This window comes from Podarcis raffonei, chromosome 2 (assembly GCF_027172205.1).
Source record: "Podarcis raffonei isolate rPodRaf1 chromosome 2, rPodRaf1.pri, whole genome shotgun sequence".
NCBI classification, from domain to species: domain Eukaryota; kingdom Metazoa; phylum Chordata; class Lepidosauria; order Squamata; family Lacertidae; genus Podarcis; species Podarcis raffonei.
Genome location: NC_070603.1, coordinates 120,384,340 through 120,406,405, shown reverse-complemented (window position 1 = coordinate 120,406,405; position 22,066 = coordinate 120,384,340). Strand labels below are relative to the sequence as shown.

Here is a 22,066-nt window from a genome sequence, read left to right as displayed (position 1 = left end):
ATGTTCAGCCCCCCCATTCCCCCCACCCAGAAATCCCATCATCTCACACCTCAATAGGGCCCATCACTCAGGGAGAAATGCGCTAAGAGGAAGGCACGCTTTGCAAACCCTCACTAGGATCAACTCCCACCCGGAAACCTATGTCCCCACTGTGGAAGGATGTGTGGATCCAGAATTGGCCTCCACAGTCACTTACGGACTCACTGTTAAGACTGTGTTCATGGAAGACAAACTTACTTGGCTACAAGGGATTGCCTAAGAAGAAGGGAAAAAAGATAAAGGCCTAAATGGCTTGGGACACATGTTCCTGAAAAGGTGCCTTTCCCAATATCAACCATCTCGGACCTGAAGAGCGACAGGTGAGCACATTAGTGCCACTAGGGAGCGCCACCCGCTTGGTGTTGACAGGGCCTTTTCAGTGGCAGCCCCTCATTTGTGGAATGCCCTCCCGAAAGCGCCAAATGATTTGTATCAAAGCCATCTCACCTCGCCACTAGATCTCCGTCTGAGCAACTGGAAGTCCTATGAAAGGGAAGGGTGAACTTCAAGAATTCCTTCTGCTCCCCTTGATCTCCAGCTGTAATGCCCAAAATCCAATAGTAACCGCATGTGTGGGCATCGCTTAAGAAACACAGGAGAGGGAGACAAATTTTGAAGCAGGAATGACCAAAATTGACAAACAAAAAGCCCGGCAAAAAGGTGGAAGAGAATTAAGTTTCTAAAATGGATTTTTATTAAAGTTTTCACAATACAATAAAATAATATCTAGAACAAGCAGAATCGGGAATATAAGAGAGAAAAGAGGGAAAGGAGAAAAAAGAGGGAGGGAGGAGAGCAAAGCTATAAGCAGGGGTCAGCAAACTTTTTCAGCAGGGGGCCGGTCCACTGTCCCTCAGACCTTGTGGGGGGCCGGATTATATTTTGAAAAATAATAATGAACGAATTCCTCTACCCCACAAATAACCCAGAGATGCATTTTAAATAAAAGCACACCTTCTACTCATGTAAAAACACCAGGCAGGCCCCACAAATAACCCAGAGATGCATTTTAAATAAAAGGACACATTTTACTCATGGAAAAACACGCTGATTCCAGGACCGTCTGTAGGCCGGATTTAGAAGGCGATTGGGCCGGATCCAGTCCCTCGGCCTTAGTTTGCCTACCCATGCTATAGGAAACACCAAAGATTAAGGGGGGGAAGACATCTGGTTCTTTGTCTACATTAGAAAAGGATTATTTAAGACATTTTTAAAATGTGTAAGAGCATTAAGACTACTTGGGGACAGTGCTGTGTTTTGGATATACGGTTTTATTTACATATATATGCAGCCTAAGCATAAGGTGGAGAGGCCTCCCAAAATTCACATTCCCACAGATTTTGCTCCCCCATTTGATCTTTGGGGAGATGCTGGGATATTCGCACGCCGACCTCTCCAAACTCCACCAGGAAAAATAAGACCAGACTGTCCCCTGTCCACAAGATGGCCTCTGAGGCGGGGGATTCAGTTCACAAACCTTTTGATTATATACAGTTTCCTTATTCTATTTCTATATCTACTATCAGCATCTAAAACCGCCAGATCCTTTCCCCACGGAATTGCATTCTAGATTGCTAGCAATATTCTTCTTTTAAACTAAGAGGGTATGTAGCTAGGGCAGTTAGGTAAGTTTTAAAGAGAGGGCCATTGGGAGTTTAGGTGACCCCCATGAAGTCACAGACAATTTAAATTTTACATGTAATAGCCGCTTCACCAGGTTATCTTAATACACTTTATTTCAGTCTTCGCTTTCCCTTTTTATTCATCGTATTTTATGTTACTCACAGCTCCTTTTATCTTTCCCTTCCCCAAAATTCAATTATATATAGTTTGCAGTTGCTCTCCCTTTCTATACTTCCATGGTTCATAAACAAAACTACACCTATTGTTCTTCTGCTGCATGTATTTAAAATAAAACTTTCCAGGTGGGTTGTTTTAGCTTCTTGGATCCCGTTTAGTCACCGACATCTTGCAAATCAAAGTCCTCGTTTTCACATGCGTTTATATGGTTTCCTCCCTGCGAGAATTCTTTAACGCCAGGTAAGGCTGAAACGTTCTGAAGCTCTTTACAGCTTCAAAGCACCGACAGTTAATCTCATAGCTATATGAATTTTCTGGTGGTTGAGGGGGAGTTGGGAAGATGAATGCGGTGGAAGGATTTCAATTTTTCTGGCCTTTATATGGATCCTACCCTTTGAGAATTCTTATCCAAGCTTTTCCCGCACTCCAACGCTTTAATATAATCTCAACCCTGAACTGTGTATCCTTTGATTACTGAAGTTTCTGCTTCTTCGTAAGGTCTCTGCTACCATTTCTACGGTTTCTCTGTTCCGGGAAGTATTTGATGGGAAAGCGAGACTTTTCTTGAAGCTATTTCCGCATTCCAAGCATCTATATCGGTTCTCCGCTGTACGGATTTTGTGGCGGGAACAAAGGCTGGAGCTGCGAAGAAAGTTGTTCCCACACTCCAAACATGGAGGTGTGACTTCTCTGATGGAGACTGAGAGAGTAGCTCTGCGTGAAGGTTTTCCCACACTCCATGCATTCGTACGGTTTCTCCCCTGTGTGAGTTCGGTGGTGTTTCGTGAGCGTGGTCTTCTCCGTGAAGCATTTCCCGCACTCAAAGCATTTGTACCGTTTCTCTCCCGTGTGGATTCTCTGATGACGTCTGAGGTAATTCTTCAGAGTGAAGCACTTCCCGCAGTGCAAGCACATATGGGGTTTCTCCTGGGTGTGGATTTTCTTATGGTTGACGAGATCCGCCGCCCGTCTGACACACTTCCCGCACTCCAGACACTTATACGGCTTATCGCCGGTGTGGATTTCCTGGTGGTAAGTCAGGTTCGTGCTGTTTCTGAAGCCCTTTCCGCACTCCAGGCATTTATAGGGTTTCTCCCCCGTGTGGACTCTCCGGTGGTAAGCGAGGTTGGAGTTCCGACTGAAGCTCTTTCCGCACTCCAGGCATTTATACGGTTTCTCCCCTGTGTGGATTCTTTCATGTGCGGTAAGGTGTACCTTCAGAGTGAAGCTCTTCCCGCATTCCAAGCACTTGTACGGTTTCTCCCCGGAGTGAATCGTTTGGTGGTTTGCCAGGATCACCTTCCGGGTGAAACTCTTCCCGCACTCGAAACATTTGTACGGCTTCTCGCCGGTGTGAACTCTCTGATGATTGGTGAGAATGATCTTCCGAGTGAAGCTTTTCTCACACTCCAAGCATTTGTAGGGTTTCTCGCCGGTGTGGATCCTCTTGTGGTACGACAGGCTGCAGTTGTGAATGAAACACTTGCCGCACTCCAGGCATTGAAACGGCTTCTCCCCTGTATGAATTCTCTGATGATTAGTTAGACGTAACTTCCGAGAGAAGCTCTTTCCACATTCCTTGCAGTTGTAAGGTTTTTCCTTCGTGGGAATTATCGGAGGCGTAGGAGAAAGGCTATCATCTCCAAAGTCCCTTCCACATTCAAAAGACCGGTATGGTTCCTCCTCCGGGTGAATTTCCTGATGAGAAGAGAGGGTGGAGTTTTCTCCAAAGTTCTTCTCACATTCCATGTATCGATATGGTTTCTCTCCAGAACAGCTGCCTTTTCCCTCTGTCTCTGTCGCATGTTGTTCTCCGTTATTCTCGGTTTCAGATAGATCACCTTCTGCAATGAAGAGAGAAACTGATAAAAGCCTGAGGAAGAAATAGAGCCTCAAATCACTGACGTAGTAGCAAGGCTGAAGCTTACTGGGAAATGATATATAAGGAATTGAAAAGGATGTTCAAAATAACTTTTATTTAAAAACCAACAACCCAGAAGCTTTTCTTTTGGGAATTATAGGGACAGAACTACCTAAATCAGGCATCCCCAAATTCGGCCCTCCAGATATTTTGGGACTACAACTCCCATCATCCCTAGCTAACAGGACCAGTGGTCAGGGATGATGGGAATTGTAGTTCCAAAACATCTGGAGGGCTGAGTTTGAGGGTGCCTGACCTAAATTGTATAGAAATTTATGTATGCAACTACAGCAGCAAAAATGCTACTCGCCCCAAAATGGAATGAAGCAGAAGTTCCAACAAAGGAAAAATGGATACAAAGAACTTATGGAATATGCAGAAATGTCAAAACTTACCGGAAGAATAAGAAATCAAGATAACAAACTTTTTATAAAAGAATGGAAAAGGTTTATTGAATATTTACAGATAAATTGCAAACAGATAAAAAACACTGGCGGGATTATTGTAGTAACCTGCTGTTTCATAAGAGTAAATATTGAGCAAATTAAATGAATTTGGATATGCAGAAGATATTAAAAATAAATTTAAGGAACCAGAGAAAGAGGGGAAGGAAGTCAAACTCTGAAATGTATAAATTTGAAAAGTATAAATAAAAACTTTTTATAAAAAAAAAGAAACTAGCTTCCAGGTGGAATATCCGGAAATCGCTGAAATGACCAGGGAAACCCAGATGTATGGCAAACCATGTCGGAAGTGAAGATTTTTGGGTGAATTTACCGTATTTTTCGCTCGATAACACGCACCTGACCATAACACGCACATAGTTTTTAGAGGAGGAAAACAAGAAAAAAAAATTCTGAATGAAACAGTGGATGTATCATTTTTGTGCTTCATGCTGCGGCCACAGACATGTGATTTGACGGTGAGTTTGGGGTAGCCCAATGCAAAGATCCTGAGGATCCATGTGGATCCATGCTTTGTAACCACGTTTTTGCACCATTGCAGCCCCAGGCAACAGTGGGTGCGTGATTTTTTTGGTGCAGGCTGTAGCCATGGACATGCTATGTGATCTGATGGTGAATTTGGGGTGACCCAATGCAAAGATCCTGAGGATCCATGTGGATCCGTGCTTTGTAACCATGTTTTTGCACCATTGCAGCCCTGTTTTTGCATCAGATCATTGCTATGTGATCTGATGGTGAATTTGGGGTGACTCAATGCAAAGATCCTGAGGATCCATGTGGATCCGTGATTGGAACCACGTTTTAAGTAGGGAGGGAAGGAAAAACATAGAAGCGACAAGGAGAGGGGTGTGCAGAGAAGCAGCTGGCTAAGAATGCAGGAGAGGGGTTTTACCGGAGGGAGGAAAGGAAGGCAAAAGTCCCCCCCACACACAAGCCAACCAGCTCTCTCTCTCCCCCCCCCCAACCTGCATGTTGCCTTCGAGTCCCAGACGCACGGAGAGGAATTAGAAGGAAGGACGCTCTGCTTTCCACTCTGCTTGCCTGGAGGGGAGGGGTTTTCTCTGCTCTTTGTTCCGTTTGAGCAAACACAGTAAGGAAACAGAAGCGGGTGGGCAGTAAGACCCTGAGGCAGAATGCAGGAAAGCAGCAGCTTCCTCCTTTCCTCCCTTCTCCGGACGATTTGATATTTGCCTGATTTTTGCCTTCACTCGCGCTTGTCAGCTCCAGGGACCACACATTCGCTCAATAACACGCACAGACATTTCCCCTTACTTTTTAGGAGAAAAAATCTGCGTGTAATAGAGGGAAAAATACGGTACTTTTTTAAAGCTCAAAAACTTCAATTTATTTGGAGATTTAGCAAGAAAAGGTCAACCGCTTTTTGAAATATGGCAAACCTACAATCCTTAAAAACTTTTTTTTAAAAAAACGTATTTACAAATTTCAAAAAATTACAAATTTAATACACAAGACGTATTTTCCAATTAATATTCATTGAAAATTACTTGCTTCACCCACCGAACAAATCAGAAACTTGCATTTCAAAAGGCCCGGCCTATTCAGGTCAACTGGAGGAGGTATATTCAGAGAGAACACAATAGATAGCTGCCCATTCAAACTTAACTGCAGTGGATTCAGAACCCCTGAGCTAATAACATACAGAAATTTCAAAAATAGGTACTTTGATCTAAACGGGTTGCTTGCTTACCCTGAAAGGCCGCAGTCCCATAGATCTCTTCCATGACTCCCCGATTCAGAGATCTCTGGTCAGGATCCAGCAGAACCAATTCCCCTTCTGCGAAATGCACAGCTACGTCCTCAAAGGACACTGGGGAGGAAAGGAAAACAGTTCATCCTTGTAGATCAGATTATCAGCCAGCTACATAAAAAAGGCTAATTGCTGATCATTATTCTCGTAATTTAATGAAACCTTCTTGAGTGGCGTTCTCAAGGAGAGAGAACTGTTTGGGCTCAGGGAAGGTCATTTCCGGAAAGAGATACAGTGGTACCTCGCAAGACGAAATTAATTCGTTCCACGAGTTTTTTCTTCTTGCGAGTTTTTTGTCTTGCGAAGCACGGTTTCCCATAGGAATGCATTGAAAATCAATCAATGCGTTCCTATGGAAACCGCCTTCAGACCAGGTCCGGGGACAGTCTGTCCCGCGACCTCTTCTGAAGGCTGGGGGGGGGGGACAAGGGCTTTTCTTCCCACCGCCAGCCTTCAGAAGGCTGTTCTGAAGGCTGGTGGTGGGAAGAAAAGCCCTTCTCCCCACCTCCCGCCCCGCAAGCTCCGGGGACAGAAGGGCTTTGCTGCCGACCGCCAGCATTTTAAAAGCCCCCGGGACAGCAGAGAGGTCTCCGCTGTCCCGGGAAGGCAGGCGGGGGGGAGCAAAGACTTTTGCCCCCCGCCGGCCTTCAGAAGAGGTCCAGGACCATTTCTGAAGGCCGGCGGTGGGCGAAAGTCTTTGCTCCCCCTCGCCTGCCTTCAAAAGCCGTCCGGGATAGCGGAGAAACGCGCTGCGCTTCTCCGCTATCCCGGGAAGGCAGGCGGTCGGGAGCAAATACTTTTGCCCCCCGCCGGCCTTCAGAAGAGGTCCAGGACCTCTTCTGAAGGCCGGCGGTGGGCGAAAGTCTTTGCTCCCGACCGCCAGCATTTTAAAAGAGGTCCCCGGAGATTTCCCTATGGGCTTTCTTCTTGCGAAGCAAGCCCATAGGGAAATTCGTCTGGCGAAGCACCTCGGAAAACGGAAAACTCTTTCTTCTTGCGAGTTTTCCGTCTTGCGAGGCATTCGTCTTGCGAGGTACCACTGTAGCTTGCCAGGACTTGCTAGCTCCATCGCCTGCGAGAGGAAAAGAGAAGCTCATGCCTGTGTCTCAGAGGCAAATTGAAACACATCCAAATAAGAAAAAGTTGTATTGGCGGTCTGAGTGGATAATAATAATAATAAATAATAATAAATTTTATTTATATCCCGCCCTCCCCAGGCGAAGCCGGGCTCAGGGCGGCTAACAACAATCAAATAATCAAACAATCAAATAAACCAACATTCTAAAAATATTTCATTATAAAAATTAATTAAAATCAAGTTGATGGCAACCATTAAGCAAAACTCTGTGCAGGTTGCCAGAGGAGGGAGTCAGGCTGTGCCCTGACCAAAGGCCTGGTGGAACAACTCTGTCTTGCAGGCCCTGCGGAAAGATGTCAGGTCCCGCAGGGCCCTAGTCTCTTGTGACAGAGCGTTCCACCAGATTGGAGCCGCAGCCGAGAAGGCCCTGGCTCTAGTTGAGGCCAGCCTAACCTCTCTGAGGCCTGGGACCTTCAGGATGTTTTTATTTGCAGACCGTAGGTTTCTTTGTGGGGCATACCAGGAGAGGCGGTCCCGTAGGTACGAGGGTCCTAGGCCGTATAGGGCTTTAAAGGTTAAAACCAGCACCTTAAACCTGATCCTGTACTCCACCGGGAGCCAGTGCAGCTGATATAGCACCGGATGAATGTGGTCTCGCAGCGAAGACCCCATAAGGAGTCTCGCCGCGGCATTCTGCACCCGCTGGAGTTTCTGGGTCAGTCTCAAGGGCAGCCCCACGTAGAGCGAGTTACAATAATCCAGTCTGGAGGTGACCGTCGCATGGATCACAGTGGCTAGGTCAGGGCGAGAGAGATAAGGAGCCAACTGCTTAGCTTGGCGGAGATGAAAAAATGCCGCCTTTGTTATAGCTGTAATCTGCTTTATTGTTTGAAGCTGTAGCCCACCACAAGGGAGATACAACGAACACACGAGGTCAAGAGGGATGTGAATAAACAATCAAAAGTTTATTATTGGATCCACACAGGCGTCAAACCTACGTTAACAATAAAAACCTACTTTCCCCTTCGATTAGTCATGGGTTGGTTTTTTAAAAGACAAATTTTGGTGTGTATTTTTTAAAACAAATACAAAAACGATTAAGCACCTATCCAGCATTCAAGATTCAAACATATTACTTTACTGAGAATATTGAGTACAGTGGTACCTCAGGTTAAGTACTTAATTCGTTCCGGAGGTCCGTACCTAACCTGAAACTGTTCTTAACCTGAAGCACCATTTTAGCTAATGGGGCCTCCCGCTGCGCCGCTGGAGCACGATTTCTGTTCTCATCCTGAAGCAAAGTTCTTAACCCGAGGTACTATTTCTGGGTTAGCGGAGTCTGTAACCTGAAGCGTATGTAACCCGAGGTACCACTGTAGTCGGCACAAGACCTCGATTTGGGTCTTGCGAGATGCTCAGACGTTGCCGTATCCCAGATAGGATTGTAATTGGTCCACCCCCCCCCATTATTCAACCTGATATAATTTCTTCCCTGCATCTGAGATCCGCTATAATCCTTCTGTCTATGGAAGCTGCATTGTTTTCACAGCTACCAACACCCATTTTCAATAAGCCTGCCTCTTATTTCACTAACTGGGCCCCTGGCCTTGTCTATCTTGTTTTCCTTTCTTTGTCTATATCCTATGGATAACATAACACATCTCCATCCATCTACATTCCTATTCAGTCTCTAACTAGGGCTGCTACCTACCTGGGCTTGTCAAGCTCTGCTTTAACCCTGAAAATGCCAAACTCCCCCTTCCCCCAATCCAACAAAAGTTTGGATGAGCAGAAGTACTCCCAGCAAGAAGCAGCGCCCGGAAAACACTGAAATGAGGTGCTCCAAGGAGGTCTGAGTCTCCCTGGTCCTGAATGGGTTAACTGTGCCCCTGAAGGACCAGCTCCACAGCCTGGGAGTCATTCTGGACTCACAGCTGTCCATTGAGGCACAGGTCAATTCTGTGTCCAGGACAGCTGTCTACCAGCTCCATCTGGTACACAGGCTGAGACCCTACCTGCCCGCGAACTGTCTTGCCAGAGTGGTGCATGCTCTAGTTATCTCCCTCTTGGACTACTGCAATGCGCTCTACGTAGGGCTACCTTTGAAGGTGACCCGGAAACTACAACTAATCCAGAATGCAGCAGCTAGACTGGTGACTGGGAGCGGCAGCCAAGACCACATAACACCGGTCTTAATAGACCTACACTGGCTCCCAGTACATTTCCAAGCACAATTTAAAGTGCTGGTGCTGACCTTTAAAGCCCTAAACGGCCTCGGCCCAGTATACCTGAAGGAGAGTCTCCACCCCCATCATTCTGCCCGGATACGGAGGTTCAGCTCTGAGGGCCTTCTGGCAGTTCCCTCACTGCGAGAAGCCAAGTTACAGGGAACCAGGCAGAGGGCCTTCTCGGTGGTGGCACCTGCCCTGTGGAACGCCCTCCCACCAGATGTCAAAGAGAAAAACAACTACCAGACTTCTGGAAGACATCTGAAGGCAGCCCTGTTTAGGGAAGCTTTTAAAGTTTAATATATTATTGTATTTTAATATTCTGTTGGAAGCCGCCCAGAGTGGCTGGGGAAACCCAGCCAGATGGGCGGGGTATAAATAATAAATGATGATGATGATGATAGGCTCCTGCAGCTCCCTAGCCTGCACTGTTTCTGACACTTGATGGCACTCGGTCTATACCGGGATAGCTGGAACAGACCTTTTGTTGGGTGGGATACATAAGTAGCAGTCAAGTACAACATTCCTTGTTTTCCTAGAGTGGACATGCAAGGGAATGTTTGGTCCAGCCAGTCGAAAATTTCCTGTTTCCTTCTTACTGGGACATACTTCCTTTGGCATGTGACTATAGGTGGGTGTGACCTTACCTGCCCAGGTAACAAAAGGGCAAGGCACGCAGCACACTACCTCTCTTTGACTTCTTCCATTGGATCAGCATTTTAGCTAGAAATGCTCTTTTGGCCTTTAGCCAACAGAGGACACTGGGATTATCCCCATATGGCAGGCATGTTTTGAGGGCCTAATCCGGCCCCCGTGGCAGTTTATTTCCTGCGGTAAAATCCTAAAAAAGGTCAACAACTTTGGTCGGCCCTCATGCATGTTCACTTCATCAAATCTGGACACGCCTGGCATATGGGATAGATCCACATATATATACTTTGTAACTAAGTCTGCCTTCAGGGATCCAACTGTGAAATGATGATTCGTTTGTAAACTTCTTTGATATACTTTACACAAGATTGTGGAGTGTTTATTCTTTTAAGAGGGATAATAAGGGGACTTAAAGATACGACTCTGGGGTTGCGGCACTCATCTGGCTTTACTGGCTGAGGGAGCCGGCGTACAGCGTTTACCTTCCCGCCGGAGCGGTACCTATTTATCTACTTGCATTTTGACGTTCTTTCAAACTGCTAGGTTGGCAGGAGCAGGGACCGAGGAATGGGAGCTCACCACGTCGTGGGGATTTGAACCACGACCTTCTGATCGGCAAGTCCTGGGCTCTGTGGTTTAACCCACAGCGCCACCCGAGATGCTTAAACAAGCCTGCAACCAGCTACCTGCTGTGCGTTTAAAGGGGAATGTAAACTCTCCTAAGTTATAGAAGTTGCTAGCACAAGTTAGTAATTCGTTCTGGAGGTCTGTTCTTAACCTGAAACTGTTCTTAACCTGAAGCACCACTTTAACTAATGGGGCCTCCTGCTGCTGCTGCACCGTCGGAGCACGATTTCTGTTCTCATCCTGAAGCAAAGTTCTTAACCTGAAGCAGTATTTCTGGGTTAGCGGAGTCTGTAACCTGAAGCGTCTGTAACCTGAACCGTATGCAACCCGAGGTACCACTGTAAACAATATATCCTCTCCAGCCTCCCTGAACATTCCCACACCTTTCTCTTCCCTGTTCCCTCTCATTCCAATGGGCATAAGCAACAATTCTGCAAAGAGAACTGGTGTGGTGTAACGGTTAGAATGTTGGACTAGGAGCCGGGAGACCCGGGTTCGAACCCCCGTTCAGACACGATGTTCACTGGGTAACCCTGGGCCAGCCACTGCCATTCCGCCTAGCCTACCTCACAGGGTTGTTCTGAGGAAAGGATGGGGGGGGCAGAAAGGTGGGGTATAAAGGGTGGTGATGACATCACTCCTATGCACCCCTGTTGCCACTGCCTGGCCAACTAGGGTCGGATGGCTCAGTTAATCTGCATTCATTTCCATCTGAACAGTTCATTTCCACCAGGAAGTCTTGCGCAGTTGAGCCTTTTATTGATAAGAAATGCATTGGGGGGAAACAAAAGAAACAGCCCCTAGTAGTACTTTGTTTCGGCAAGATTTCTTTCTTTCTGTTTGGTGTATAATTTTGTATTACATTTTCCAAACATTTTCACAATAATCTGCATCTCAAATGATTACCGTATTTTTCACTCCATAAGACGCACCTGACCATAAGGCACACCTAGCTTTTAGAGGGGGAATGCAAGAAAAAAAATATTATTTAAAGGGAGCGCTGAGCAGAGCCTGTATGCATCCCAGGCTCTGCAAAGCGCTCCCTTTCACGAGCCAGGTGAAGCGTGTGTGCGGCGCTTGCAGGCTTTTCCCCAAGGAGGGAGAAGGGCAGCCTGTAACTGACGGGCTCCCCTTCTCCCTCCTTGGGGGAAAGCCCCCAAGAGCCACACACACACTCCACGTGGCTCTTTAAAGGGAGTGCGGCTATCCCTGGCTTTTGCGGGAGGTGGGGGAAGGGACAGAGCGCGTGGCTCTGTCCCTTCCCCCACCTCCCGCAAGAACAGCCCTCCCTCTAGCTGTTTTGGCTTTGGGATAGCCCCGCAAAGCCTCCACAGGGCAGCAGGATGAAGGCTCCCTCTGCCCTGCGGAGGCTTCCCATGGCTAAGTCAGAAGCTAGAACAGCAAGAAGGAGCGCTGCGCAGCACTCCCTCTTGCTGTTCTGGTTTCTGGGATAGCCGCGCAGCCTGCATTCACTCCATAAGACACTCACACATTTCCCCTTATTTTTTAGGAGGGAAAAAGTGTGTCTTATAGAGCGAAAAATACAGTACATTGTTTCATAAATGGACTTCCCATCTTCACTTCTGATGTTTTTTCCCACTCAAACCTCCTTTTCTGCTGCATTATATATTTATAGTTACAGATAGATAGCCGTGTTGGTCTGAAGGGAGAGGGGAACGGTTAATCATTAATATTATCTACACATAGTAAATTCCGGCACTCTGCTAGGATGGCTACACAAGCTCAAACTCAAAAATGCAGTTATTTGCAAAGCCTAAATCAGACAGGTCAGGAGACCGTTTTCTGTCTAACCAGCTATCTGAAACTGCTGATGCTAGCTACAGGTCAGAAGGTCGTTTCCTGCCTAGCCAAAAACTGCTGTCAACTAAAAACCACTAGCAAGATGTTTCCTGCTTTACTTCTGCTTTAAGTAATGCAAGATAAGAAGAGATACGAAGGAAATGCTTAGTTAGCAAAAGAAAGACACGTGTACAAGAAGGTGGGAGGGGGTGCTTACTGAGCAGAGAAAATGCTTAACCAGCAGAGGAAGTGCTTAGCTAGCAGCCTTAGCCAGCAAATATTGGGGGGGAGGTATGGGAGGAGGGTGAATGCTTTCAGGTATAAAAATGCTTGCTGAACATGGTAACAACACAGTCAGATTTCAGAAACTATATTCTGCTGACTGTCTCTGTGCACAGATTTGCAATAAAACTCTTTTCTCCAAAGAAGAAACTTTCCTGGAATTTTTTATTCTCTTCTCGGTCCTGGGGACGCGGGTAAGCAATTCTCTGGCAAAGTAAAGGGCCTAAGCCTACAGCTTGGTGCGTTGGCTGGGAAATCTGCCCCACCCCAGGGGGGCCGGGAAGAGCCAGGCTCGACCAGGTGAACAGCTCGGACCGGAGTTTGCAGGCTTCAGCGCGCACCCTACTGATTCGTGGGGGAAGCCGGCCACACCGCTCCTGAGTAGGGACCTCGGTCGAGGGAGGAAAGAGGACTGGCCAGGAGGGAATCCGCAGCGGAAAACGGTAAGCCCAAGGGAAAGGGCGTGGGCCCCAAGGAAAAGGGGGGCGAGGTCTGATCAAGCCTCACCTGGTTGTGCAGAGTGCCGCCAGGAAAGGGTCTGGCTGTGAGCAGTAGAGTGCCGCCAGTAAGGTTGGGGAAAAGGGAAACAGAGGGGAAATTGTATTGGTGTGTTTTGTGTGTTGCATGTTGAAATTATAATGGTGTGATTTGTATGTTATATGTTGCATGTCGGATACCCCAGTGACTGAATTGTTGTCAAGTGTGGGTCGGGGCTTAGCGTCCCCTTGGCCGAGCGATTGCAGGGTTGTGCATTTTCTGCCAGGGCGACCTCGGCAGGTCACAATCTGTAGTGCGTGGAGTGTGAAAGAATTTACAGCCCATTAGGTGCGGGGTATCTGAAAAAAAAAAAAAGAAAAAAAAAATGGGGTCTGGGGCAAGCCAATGTAGTCCTCTGAAATGTTTTTTTAAAGAACTGGAAAGCGGCCACAAAGCATGATGATTGGGGGTTCAAATTGAGAAGACAGAGGATGAGGACATTGTGTGAAGTTGATTGGCCCCAACAAACTAACTGGCCCTCGGAGGGGAGCTTTGATTTGCAACTAATCAGCCCACTATATCAAAATATCTTGAACGTCCACCCAGACCAGATCCCTTATATTTCTACTTGGAAAACCAATGTAGAAAAGAATCCACCGTGGCTGAAAGCCTGCCGAGGCGACGCCCCACAAAATACAATTTGTGCAGTCTGACCGGCAGGGAAGTCAGAAAAGCCTCCGGTGATATCAGAGCCGGAAGGAGAGGAAGGAGAAGAGGGGGAAGTCATTAAACCGCCGCCACCCTATGCTCCACCAACTGCCCCTCTAGCGAATCCCCCAGGCCCAGGGCCCCAGGACCAGGGAGGAGCCGGCCCTCAGCCTGAACCCTCCAAGGTTGATGAATTAGAGAGCAAAGAGGAAGAGGATGATGAGGAGTTTATGAAGGGACTAATTGAGTTAGCAAAGAAAGGAAAAATGTGGACACAGTATCAGACATTGAGATTGCAACAGTATGTACAACCCTATGTGAAAGAAGTGGATGTTAGTTCCCATTTGTTAGCAGCAACCAGGGTGTCCCTCTATAAGTCCCATAAGGCACAGAAAAAGGGTGGGACTGCAATGATGCCTCTATGCAGAGTGTATGACCCACCAGCCCCCCAGGACAGGGTGGGGAAGCACCACCACGCACTTATACAGTCCAACATGTGCCTTTTTCAAGTGCTGATGTGTGCAATTGGAGAAATTAGAACCCTACCTTTGAGGAGAACCCAGATGATATTGCCAACGCCCCATTATAAAGGCTGCCTTTGTAGCTCAGGCAGCGTCCAATATTCGCCAAAAGAAAAAATCCAAAAGCATGAGGGGTGCATCGATCATGGGCTGGAATAGATGTTGAAGTAGTATCAAACAAGGAAGTTGACGGCATTACAGGCTACCACACCCACCCCTCAGGAAAGAGGAAGTGCCCGGGGAGGAGGGCGAAGCCGTCTGGGGAGGAATCAGTGCGCCATCTGCCGACAGGAAGGGCACTGGAAGAGAGAATGCCCTATTCTATTATTAGGAAGAGATTTGTTGGTAAAGTTGCAAGCCCAAATTACTTTTAAGCCATCGGGAGAAGCCACATTGTCCAATATGTCACTTGGGGAACTGGTTGTGGAGGCACCCCTGAGGGAGTACTGGCGCCTCATGATAATAAAAGAAGAGGAGGGACCCATCCCCGCCAGTATTCTGGAACAAGTGAACCCCCCAGGAATGGCAAAGAATATCCCACCAATAATTGTGAAGCCCAAGCCATTTGTCAATCCTGTTGCAGTAAATAAGTATCCTATCCCACGAAGGGCGACTGAAGGAGTGTAGGTGCATCTAGAGCGACTGCTCCAACATAGGATCTTGAGGCAATGCCAATCACAGTGGAACACCCTTTTGTTACCAGTGAAGAAAGGAAGCAGGCTATTATCCTGATACCAGAGCCAAAGAACTGCAGAGAACTCTGTGGCTTTCTGGGGTCTGCAGGATTTTGTAGGATATGGATATTTAATTACAGCATCATTGCCAAGCCTCTACATGAGTCAACCAGAGGAACTGAGAGAGACCCCTTTGTTTGAGGCACAGGACAACAGCAAGCCTTCGTGGATTTGAAGAGGGCACTACAGCAAGCCCCAGCGCTTGGCATCCCAAACCCTGAGAAACCCTTTACTCTATTCGTGGATGAGGACCAAGGGACAGCGAAAGGCGTTTTGTGCCAAAAATTGGGAAGCTGGCAACGGCCAGTGACATGAAGGGTACCTGAGCGCCTGACGCCTACAGAACAAGGCTTACCGCCGTGCATGAGAGCAGTTGTGGCAGTAGCCACCCTACTGAACAAAGCAGACAAATTTACTTTTGGCCAAGACACTGTTTGTGTGACCCCGCATGCAGTCCCAGCTCTGCTTGACATGAAGGGTACCTATTTCCTCTCCCAAGCAAAGATGATGAAGAATATTTTAGCAGGCCTGACCTCAAAGATGAAGCAAACCCCCACTGGCCTTCATGGTTTGTGGATGGAAGCAGCTTTGTCGAGGCTGGGCAGCGAAAAGCAGGCTATGCAGTGGTAGCCCTGGACGACCAGGTGGTCGAAGCAAAGTCACTCCCGCCTGGAACATCGGCCCAGCTGGCAGAACTAACTGCGCTTACCAGAGCCCTGAGCCTGGCAATGGGACAGAAGATAAACATCTATACTGATTCTAAGTATGCATTCCTGACCTTACACGCCCATGGAGCCTTATGGAAGGAAAGAGGTTTGCTTACCTCCAGAGGAAACCAGGTGGCCCACCCACAAGCCTTATTGAACCTTCTGGATGTTGTATGGGAGCCCAAGGCAGTGGCAGTTATCCATTGTTATGGACACAAAACTGGACTAGGAGAAGTGGCCAGAGGAAACCGACTAGCAGACAGGGTGGCCAAGGAAGCAGCCCGAGAACCAGCTCCCGCATCAGTTATTGGAGCACTGGTCCCTGGAAGGATCTTGAACACCGCTGATAAGCCAATATACACCAAAAGGAGAGGGACACTGCAGATGCCCAGGGGCTGACTATGTCCAAAGAAGGATGGTACCTTACTCATGATGACAGAATATGGATTCCAGAGTCCCTTTCTCGGCAGATTATTCAGAGATACCATGAGTCCACCCACATGGGACCAGATGCCACAACCAGACAGCTGAAGCAGTGCTTCTACATAGCCCACCTTTATCAACTGGCAGCCCAGATTTCCAGGAAGTGCCCGCTATGTCAAAAGAATAATCCCAGAACCGGACCCTTGGCTCCCCCGGGGATTCAGCATAGTGGAACTGCACCCATGGAAGACCTTGTTGTGGATTTCACTGAATTGCCCCGCTGTGGACCATACCGCTACCTGTTCGTGGCGACCTGCACGTATACAGAATGGGTTGAAGCCTGGCCCACCAGAACTGAAAAGGCATCTGAAGTAACCAGGTGCCTGCTTAGGGAGATCATTCCCCGCTATGGGCTACCTAGGTCAATAGGATCTGACAATGGACCAGCCTTTGTCCACTCAGTTTTGCAATAACCCCCCCCCCATGCTAGTCAAAATGTGCAGTTTGATAATTATGTGCAGTAACTCTCCCGAGATTTTCTCTCTGTCTTAACAGGTGGACCCAGGCCCATTGCTGTTAAAGTTGCTGACCTCACCCCTTGGGTCCACCACACTTAAGTGAAGAAGGCTATTTTAGATTGGACAGTTACACCAAATCCTGATGATCCTCTGAAGCTAACCATCTCCAGAAGAGCGCCAGACGACTGGACAAGTGGATGGGAGGGACGCCCGCGGGCAGCGTCCCCAACGTAGAGACTTTTTTTTTTCCCAGCAAATTCTGAGGCACCGCCAGGACTTTTGATATTGGGGCCAGAACTCTTTGATATAGTCACTCCGTATGTCAGGCCTCTGCAAGGGTGGATATATATATTCCTGTGGGTATATGTTAATATATGTAGAGGGAGAAGCCCCTTTCGGATACAGTATGTTGGGAGGAAATCATGAGAGTATTAAGCATCCACAAGGACAGGTGGGAAAATTGGTTAAGATAATAAGCTCCTCCTCAGAGAGGTGGGACACAACCTCCCAAAAAGCAAGGCAGCTGATAGAGCACGAGTATCAGTGGGCCCTTCAGCAATACAATAGATATGTCCCAGATAATAATGTCAGCATTTCAGCCACCATTGATCACATGGAAACAATGATAGCCAGGAACCCGCTGAAAGCCACAGGGAGTGATGCATGGGGTTGGTTGTATTCCTGGCTGCCTGATGGCAGTTGGCTCAGGAATGTTATAGTATTATTAGCAGGACCGCTATTAATCCTTTTGCTTCTTTGCCTCTGTATCCCCTGCTTATTGCAATGCTTGCAGCAAATGATGCAAAGACTCCTGTCACGGAAGCTAGGACCCACAGTCATCGCTGTGATGAGGGAGTATAGGCCCATACCCCAGAACGAACCTAAGTATTAGGTTGTTCAGAAGAAGAGGAGGGAGTGAAGGGAGAGGGGAACGGTTAATCATTAATATTATCTACACATAGTAAATTCCGGCACTCTGCTAGGATGGCTACACAAGCTCAAACTCAAAAATGCAGTTATTTGCAAAGCCTAAATCAGACAGGTCAGGAGACCGTTTTCTGTCTAACCAGCTATCTGAAACTGCTGATGCTAGCTACAGGTCAGAAGGTCGTTTCCTGCCTAGCCAAAAACTGCTGTCAACTAAAAACCACTAGCAAGATGTTTCCTGCTTTACTTCTGCTTTAAGTAATGCAAGATAAGAAGAGATACGAAGGAAATGCTTAGTTAGCAAAAGAAAGACACGTGTACAAGAAGGTGGGAGGGGGTGCTTACTGAGCAGAGAAAATGCTTAACCAGCAGAGGAAGTGCTTAGCTAGCAGCCTTAGCCAGCAAATATTGGGGGGGAGGTATGGGAGGAGGGTGAATGCTTTCAGGTATAAAAATGCTTGCTGAACATGGTAACAACACAGTCAGATTTCAGAAACTATATTCTGCTGACTGTCTCTGTGCACAGATTTGCAATAAAACTCTTTTCTCCAAAGAAGAAACTTTCCTGGAATTTTTTATTCTCTTCTCGGTCCTGGGGACGCGGGTAAGCAATTCTCTGGCAAAGTAAAGGGCCTAAGCCTACAGGTCTGCCATAGTCAAAACAAAAAAAAATTTTTTCCTTCCAGTAGCACCTTAAAGACCAACTAAGTTAGTTCTTGGTATGAGCTTTCGTGTGCATGCACACTTCTTCAGATACACTGAAACAGAAGTTGCCAGATCCTTCTATATAGTGAGAAGGTGGGGAGGGGTATTCCTCAGAAGGGTGGTGGGAATGGGTGATTGGCAGATAGCTGTGATGAGCCGTTAAGAGTGATGTGTCGTTAAGAGTCGTCAACAGGCTCATCACAGCAATCTGCCAATCACCCATTCCCACCACCCTTCTGAGGAATACCCCTCCCCACCTTCTCACTATATAGAAGGATCTGGCAACTTCTGTTTCAGTGTATCTGAAGAAGTGTGCATGCACACGAAAGCTCATACCAAGAACTAACTTAGTTGGTCTTTAAGGTGCTACTGGAAGAAAAAAATTTTTTTTTATATATTTATGTACTGCAGAAAGTTTCTCTGTTACAGTTAAAGACTTTGAAAAGATTTCTATCCATATTCTGCAAATAAATCATTTCGACACTGTACTATGCCACACTGAAATGTTAAAATGAGAGCCAGTGTGGTGTAGTGATTAAGAGCGGTAGTCTCGTAATCTGGGGAACCGGGTTTGCGTCTCCGCTCCTCCACATGCAGCTGCTGAGTGACCTTGGGCCAGTCACACTTCTCTGAAGTCTCTCAGCCCCACTCACCTCACAGAGTGTTTGTTGTGGGGGAGGAAGGGAAAGGAGAATGTTAGCCGCTTTGAGACTTAAAAGGAGTGAAAGGCGGGATATCAAATCCAAACTCTTCTTCTTCTTAAAATTTAAAATTCCTAAAAGGAATGCCTCTGGCCTTTTACTATATGATATTCTTAGTATTTTCTTTATTTCTTTGTGGATCACGCTCCAAAATTTCAATTTAAATGATGATATTCCAAAAGACAAAACTAAAATTTTCTTATACGTGACGTCTGCAGCAAGACTCCTGGTGGCTAAGTATTGGAAAGGGAACCAGTTACCCACTAGGGGAGAATGGTTATGTAAGCTTTCAGAATATTTAGAATTAGCCAAATTGACAGATATAATAAGACAAAAAGTGAAGTGAAAAGGGAATGGGAGTGCCTAAATGAATACCTTAAAAGCCAAGGTTCGAGGACAGAAATCTGGCTGAGTCTGGAATAACCTTGTGAAGTGAAAGGATAAGAAAGAGGGATTTATATCTAGATGCTAGGATAGAGATGATAAGGAAAGGAAGACATTAATGAGAGGTAAAGGAGGTGCTGTGGGATTGGTGGAAGTCAATGTTTGTTTTTCTTTTTAGTGTTTATATTATTAACTTGTAAGATATGGATTTGGGTTTTTTTGTATGTTGGTTTTTGTGTTTTGTGTATTGTTATTTTTCGATATTTTTCATGTTGTTGTGTGGAAAATACTAATAAAATTTGTTATTCAAAAAAGAAGAAGAAATGTTAAAATGTTTATTTGATCGTCCTTGTTATCTTGCCATCCTCCACTTGGCATCCTGTCCTGCCACACACTTTGAGAACCACACAATTAAAACGTTTTGCGTTGTGACAACCTCATCCAGACAGGGAAGATCTGGGATACCAAGGCATTGTCACGGACAGTGATTTGGGGAAGGGGGCACTGAAATCAAAGGGTACTTATGAAATTACTCAGGGTTTGTTTGTTTTTTAGCAGGAACGTGGGGGAACTCAGTTCCCTTACCTTTTGAAAATTAAATAATTGTTATCTTTTGTCTGGGGGTGCTGAAATGGATATACACCCAAATACCTGAGCCCAAAATCCACCTTTATCTGTAATCAATAAAGTTGTTGCCACATTCTTGACTGCTTGAGTTTATTAATCACATCTTACATTTAGTCACTGGAGGGTGGGGGGGGTGGCAGCACTGCGACTGGGCCCACAATAAACAAACAAACAAACAAACAAACAAACCTCCCCACCTTTTTTCCAGAAAAAAAGCACCAGGTACTGGAATCAAAGGCTACTTACCAAATGACTCTATTTATTTAAGATGGAACGATCTCTCTGTTGCTATTTCAACTAGAAACAAGCAAAAATAAAAACATTTTTTTTTAAATTAAAAAAATACATTAAAGGCCCACATCGAATATAACTGAGCTGTAGAAAGGACTTTATGATCTGAAAATAGAGACGGTGTATGTACTTCTGCAACCCAAGGAAATATTTAATAAAAACAATTAAAATAAAAGAGAGTGTCAAGAAAAAAAGAGAAAGAAACCCTCAAACAAATTTGGATTCTGGCAGCTTTGAGAGCCACGGCTTTAGATGAAAAAAACCTGCTGGTTTTGATTTGTCTGCAAAGATCCCCTCCTTTTGCAGACCCTCCAAGGGACCCTATTATCCAGGGACAGTCCAGAATTTGCAGAAGCCTTCAAGGTTTCTGATTTGATCCCAGAATGTCCCGCTTTTCCTTAGGATGTCCCTATTTCCATTGGAGAAATGTTGGAGTTATCCAACCCCCGAGCCGAGGAGATATGTAACTTTGCAACCCCCGAGCCAAGGAGATATGTAACTATACAACCTTTAGAAGACATCTGAAGGCAGCCCTGTACAGGGAAGTTTTAAAAAAATGTTTAATGTTTTATTATTATAAAACATTTTAATATTTTTTTGTTGTATGTTGGAAGCCGGTCAGAGTGGCTGGGGCAACGCAGTCAGCTGGGCAGGGTATAAAAATAAAATAAAATAATAATTATTATTGAATAGGACATCCCTATTATCATCAGAGGAATGTTGGTGGGTGTGGAGTTATGCAACCCCTGAGCCAAGGAGATAAGTAACTATATAACCTTTAGAAGACATCCCTGTATAGGGAATTTTTAAAAAAAGTTTAATGTTTTATTATTATAAAATATTTTTATATTTTATATCTCCATCTATCTATTTATCTATCTATCTGTTGGAGGCCGCCCAGAGTGGCTGGGGTAATGCAGTCAGATGGGCGGGGTATAAAAATAAAATAAAATAATAATTATTGTTGAATAGGACGTCCCTATTATCATCAGGGAAATGCTGGCGGGTGTAGTTATGCGACCCCCGACCCAAGGAGATAAGTAACTATACAACATTTAGAAGACATCCCTGTATAGGGAATTTTAAAAAACGTTTAATGTTTTATTATTATAAAATATTTGTGTGTGTGTGTGTGTGTGTGTGTGTGTGTTGGAGGCCGCCCAGAGTGGCTGGGGTAGCGCAGTCAGATGGGCGGGGTATAATAATAATAATAATAATAATAATAATAATAATAATAATAATAGTAATAATTGAATAGGACGTCCCTATTTTCATCGGAGGGGATTCTCCTGTCTGGATTCTCAGGCCAAAATGTGGGGGGAGAATCCATTCTTTCTCTCTCTCCGGAGCACAAAGGAGGCTTCGCTTCCCGGATGGCCTGCTAGCTTTGCGCTTTTGCGCGCAGGAAGGCAGAGAAAGGATCTCCCCCTCCCTCCCCAGATCGGGTGGCTTTTTGTGACAGATCCCGGCCGGATCGGCTGCAGGCCCCCTCCCTTTGTCTCGATCCCACCCCCGGGACACCCCTTTGCCCCCTCCCCATGCGCAAAACGGGGAGCTCACCGGATGGCAGGAGGCGCCTCGACGCAGCTGCAAAGGCGAGTCAAGGCCGCCCTGGGGAGGGAGAGGCTGGCAGGAAGGCGCTTCGGAAGGAGGCGCTTTGGCAAAGACCTCGTCCCCAAATCCCT

General features: G+C 46.3%; 1 protein-coding gene across 2 annotated transcripts; it reads right to left on the bottom strand.

The window, feature by feature from the left end:
* Positions 1–710: 710 nt before the first annotated feature.
* LOC128409417 (gastrula zinc finger protein XlCGF8.2DB-like) lies at positions 711–22,066 on the bottom strand. Of its 2 annotated transcripts, none has more exons than XM_053379891.1 (4): positions 21,942–22,066; positions 20,337–20,387; positions 5,933–6,052; positions 711–3,683 (listed from the first exon to the last, which is right to left on the bottom strand). In XM_053379891.1, exons 3-4 carry the CDS (start codon positions 5,964–5,966, stop codon positions 2,431–2,433), a joined length of 1,287 nt encoding a protein of 428 aa, XP_053235866.1. In that variant the 5' UTR covers positions 5,967–6,052; positions 20,337–20,387; positions 21,942–22,066; the 3' UTR covers positions 711–2,430. The 2 variants fall into 2 exon arrangements, with proteins under 2 accessions (XP_053235866.1, XP_053235867.1); XM_053379892.1 differs by having other exon boundaries at positions 711–3,712; positions 21,942–22,065.